Genomic DNA, 4,870 nt, shown 5'->3' with positions numbered 1-4,870 from the left:
TTTCATGGTCATGGAGCCTGTGCAGGTGTGGCTCCTCTGTGAGGAGAAGAACTGGGGGGTTGTGCCCCCTGCCCGCTCACTAGAGCTGGTGAGGGACAGGCTATGGGACAGGCATGACTGTGCTGGCTCCAGGGAGGTTGTGATGGGAAGCACAGAGGGGACAGCCCASTGTCAGGGTCCTGCAGGGTATTACCTGGACATTCTGATCTTCCAGGGGACCTCACCTGGAAGTGGGGGAGGTGTAGTTTTGGCTGGGTTGGTTTTTCAAGCTGGATTATTGCTGTTCTGGCACAGGACAGTGTCCGTCCCACGGGGCCAGGGAGGCAGGAATGGGTTTTACAGCAGTAACACCAGGTAAGGGGCAGTCAGCCCATCCACCCCACTGCCCCCTTTGCATCTGGATCACATCTGATACATTCACAGGCAGGGTTTCCTGAATTTAGCCAGCTCTGCAGCAGCTTTGGTGCCAGAGCTTTGGAGCACTGGGGTTGGCTCTGGCACTGCAGTACCTCAGAAGATGGCAAAGCTAAATGGGTTCATGCCCAGTACCGGGGCTGCTGACTCTTTTCTCTTCTATTCCCTGCCCTCAGCAGGGAAATGGTCCCTGAGCTGGGCTGGGGCTGCTCCAGGGAGGCTCTGGCTGGCCAGGCAACTCACCTGGGTGCCTCAATGTCAGCTTGAGGTGGTTTAGCTCCAACGCCTTTAATAGTGTTTGTTTTCCTTTTCCTCTGGGGTGGTTTGAGAGAAGAGGGTCAATAATGGGATCAACAAATACAGGCATACCTGTAGGGTTTGGGGAAAAATTCTCCCTCACTGGCATGGGTTTMAATCCCAGACATGGGAGCCCTAGACAGAGGTCCCAGAAGCTCCACTCTCTGGGGCCCAGAGTTGTCCACGGAGCAGAGCCATCTGCCTGGGAGCTGCAGGCACAGCTCACCACCTCCATGCTGTCCTTCTTCCAGGGCACACAGTGCTTCCCGGAGAGGGGTGGGAAGACTCACCTGCCGTGCCCCTCCATTCCCAACAGGGGCTGTCTCCAGGCAGCCTCCACCATGTCCAAGGACGACGTGGGCTGCAAGCTGACCTCGGTCTACAAGCACAAGGAGAGGAAGCCAAAGAAGCCTCACTACATCCCGAGGCCATGGGGCAAACCCTACAACTACAAATGCTTCCAGTGCCCCTTTACCTGCATGGAGAAATCCCACCTCTACAACCATATGAAGTACAGCCTGTGCAAGAATTCCCTGTCCCTCCTCATCGAGTCTGACTGGCCCTACAAGAAGGGCAATCTGCTGCACCCGGAGCTGCGGCTGCTGCACACGGAGAGCTCCCGCCTGCGAGGGCGGCGTGAGGAGCAGGACACCTGCGACTCCTCAGCCACCCCGGGAGGCTCCGTCCGGGCCAAGCAGCTCCCCAGTAGGGACGGCCAYGAGGACAAGCCAATGACAGGGGTGGAGATCCTGCCTGCTGAAGGGGCTGCTGAGGAAGGTGCCCAGTTCCAAGAGGAGGAGGAGGACGTTGCTGGCCTGCTGAGGGAGATGGACGCCGGGGAGAAGAAGGAGAGAAACGAAGAGCCAGGTTGCCAAGGTGACCCAGCTGAACCAGAAGTGAACGCTTTGGTCTTTGGCTTCAAGAACAAGAAGGACAGCAAGCCCTGCAAGGAGGTGGAGCCCGACTTCATCATCACAGATGTCTTCTCCCTCAAGAACCATGTCATGAAAAGCAGAGAAATGGCTTCCCCTGATCTGGATGCTAAGCCAAAGCATTGCAAAGTGCCAAAGAAATGCCTGGCCAGCGGTGGGATCCTGATGGAGCAGTGGAAGTTGGTGGCCAATGGGCAAAGGAGGAATATACCTGAGGTGTCCCCACCTTGTACTGAGAGCAACATCATCCCGTGCTATCCCCCTCCAGCCTACAGCGACTATCACGAACCTCAGGGCCTGAACCTCTCTCTGCTGGGTATTAACTACCCCCTGAACCCCAGCCTCTTCTCCTACCTGAGCCCCACCATGGCCAACAGCTCAACAACACACCCTCACTTGGCTCAGCTGCCCTTCCTGGCCTCCACGGCCCAGCTGATGCACCCACACGCCTCCCATTTCCAGCCTCTGCAGAGTCCTGAGCGCTCAGCCTTCCTGCCCCGCTTCTACTACCCCCTGCTCTTCGAGCATACCTTTGGCTCCACGGAGAGCAAGATGTCCTCCAGCAAGCCGGACCCCCAGCAGCTGGTAGGCTCAGTCATGCCCATGCCCCCCCAAACCAAACCTCCCAGTGAGCCAACCAAACCCGGATTGCTGAAGGTTCCTGTGCTGAAGACAGGTTTTYCTTGGTCCAAAGGTGTCCGGGAGGAGCCAGGCTCTGAGCTCAACCACTCTGCCATGTTGGAACAGGAAGAAGAGGAGAAATGGCGGTCCCAGGAGAAGGAGAGCAACCCAGCTTTGGGCCTCAGCAACCTACGCAAGAAGTCAGGCACTGACATCTACCAAACCATGGTGGGGATGAAGGACAGCACTTTCACCCACAGCAGTGTTCGGAAGACAGAGTTGCCAGTGGTGACCTGTCTGGAGACCAGCAGCCCTCCGGGAAACCCCTTGAAGAGGAAGTTCCCTGCCAATGGGCTGGATTTGATAGGGCCCGAAAGGATGGTGCCTGGGAAGCTCAGCTACCAGAGCAGGTAAGTTGCCARAGACCTCTCTGCCTCCTCCTCGCTTCAGGCTGACCTTGTTTATCTCCATATCTTGTATTTCAATCCCCCACACCAATCCATAGGATAAGCCCCAGAGGGCTGAGCACTCGCCAGGCTGGTAGCCCRCACCAGTGCCCACCCAAACAGAGCTCCCTGCCCTCCAGGGCCTCCAAAGCCCCCACGTGCATCCAAGCAMCTGGGCTATGTCACACTTGCTGTCTCTTGCTTTCCCCTGTTCTATAYCCAGCCAGGGGTGATGTGGTGTCTGTGTGGGGTGGACCTGTGCTCCCCAGGCACCAGGAAAGCTCCTCTTGTGTCCCCAGATATCCCAGGTTCGATGGAACAACTGTCTATTTTTAAACACACCTATTTGCATTCCTTTGATTCACCTTCTGGTTTCAAAGCCCAGAAGGAGGGTCACGTTCCCAAACATTTCCTTTTACCTGGGGCTAGAAATGTGCACAGCTCCTTTAAACAGAATTTCAGTTCCTCCCCTGGTTGTGCAAGTCCAGCTGTGGCTCCAAGAAAAATGTCACAGTGAACCCACTGCTTTGACACCCAAAGGAGCTTTCTTTGGAGAAGCTCTCCGTAGTTTTCTAACTCCACCCGCACTTTCCGTGCCCTCAGGCTGGCTGGAGAGATCCCCTCCAACTGGGCCTTCAGAACTGTGGAAGGGYCATTTCCACCAACATTCTCCAGTGCTCCAAGATGAGGGGGAACCCAGGCTCGGCTAGCTGAGGTGGGATCAGCACCATCTCCCCTGAGCTGTCTCTGCCTTTGCTAGTGCCATGAAATGGTGTGTGCCAGGATCCCTCCTCCTCTGGGAGCACAGTGCCTGTGGCAGGCCCAGCCAGGGCTCTGCCTGTTCTTTGGAGGACCAAAGCSCTCCCTGGAAGGGTCTCACACTGGCAGCAGCCACTGGAGGAGCCTTGGCTAAATCTGGCACTGCTGGCCCTGGACATATGCCTGAGGGTTTTCCTGCCTTTTCCMCTACTGATTGTATTCACTTCTCTGCAGTGGTTCAAGGGCCACCCCTGGCCACATCTCCAAGGCCCTGGACCACTGGCACTCGGATTTCCTCACAGGCCAGCCTGAGGAGCCAGAGAAGGACAATGACACCGAGGTCCTTCCCTCAGTGGGTGCTGCCCTGGACCATGGCCTCTGCAAGCAGACCAGACCCCATGAGACTTCTCCCACCATGGCAGGCTCTGAGGCCACGACCGTGCTTATTGGAGACCTGTCCAAAACCTTGGAGGAGTACCAGGAGGTGGAGAAGAAATTGTCTGATCTGGCAAAGGAGGACACCCCTGGGCAAAAAGAGCTGAGGGACCAGCTGGTCAAAATCCGAAAGGAGCTCTACCACATCCACCAGGCGCTGGAGAAAGCCACCAAACCCCACGAGGGGCCACTGGACCTGTCAGTAAAGAGATCCTCGGAAGGTCTGGAGAAGGTCCAGCAGGCCAAGAAGGAGCCCTGTAACGTGAGCCTGGCAAGTGAGAAGCTCCACGGCAAAGACCAAGGCCCCCTTGGCAAAAGTGCAGCTGCCGGYGAGGCCGGGGATGGCGAGGGGCTGCCCAGCTGCCTCCTCGAGGCCGAGAACAAAACCATCGACCTGCTGATCAAGATGAGCCACTCCGAGAGCCTGAGGGCGGCCTCATCCGAGGCGCCGCTGGGCGCCGTGATCAAGGCGGAGGTGCTGCCCCTCAGCGTGCCCCTGGAGCTGCGCCATGTCATGGAGCCTTACTACAGCCGCACCACCAAGTGCGAGGCCGACTCCAGCGTGCTGCTCTGCTCCGACGGCAGGGCCAGCGCCACGCAGGGCCCACAGCTCCCTCTCGGCGCCGATGATGGGCCCCTGGGCTGCCGGGCCATGCAGCGCTCCCTGTCCTGCAGCCTCCCCGGTGACACTGATGTCCTGTGTGTCCAYAGCCCCCTGCATGCTGACCCCTAARTCCTCCTTGCTTAAAAGCTYGTAGATCTCACTGACCGCCTCATGCTTCACSTTCCCAGTGCCCCACCTCTCTGCTCCTCCTCTTCCCCATGGATGAAAGCTCCACCAGTGCCTGGCTGGGACCACGTTGTGTGGGGTTCCAGCAGCTGCCCCAGCTGACTCCACGAGGTGTAAAAATCCAGTCCATGTGTTCCCCCAGTATCACAGACAGTGCTGCTGGGCTCTGCACACTC

The 4,870-nt window shown here is 57.8% G+C and overlaps 1 protein-coding gene across 1 annotated transcript; it reads left to right on the top strand.

Annotated features, from left to right (window-relative positions):
- Window positions 1-976: 976 nt before the first annotated feature.
- On the top strand, window positions 977-4,637 carry PRR35 (proline rich 35). Its single transcript, XM_057380665.1, has 2 exons — window positions 977-2,674; window positions 3,704-4,637. The coding sequence occupies exons 1-2, from the start codon at window positions 1,053-1,055 to the stop codon at window positions 4,635-4,637; spliced, it is 2,556 nt and encodes an 851-aa protein (XP_057236648.1). The 5' UTR covers window positions 977-1,052.
- The last annotated feature ends 233 nt before the right edge of the window (window positions 4,638-4,870 follow it).

The sequence above is a fragment of the Malurus melanocephalus genome, unplaced genomic scaffold (assembly GCF_030028575.1).
Source record: "Malurus melanocephalus ecotype Western Australia unplaced genomic scaffold, MMel_1.1 scaffold_465, whole genome shotgun sequence".
NCBI classification, from domain to species: Eukaryota; Metazoa; Chordata; class Aves; order Passeriformes; family Maluridae; genus Malurus; species Malurus melanocephalus.
The sequence above is the reverse complement of the archived record's forward strand: the minus strand, read 5'-3'. Positions and strand labels throughout refer to the sequence as shown.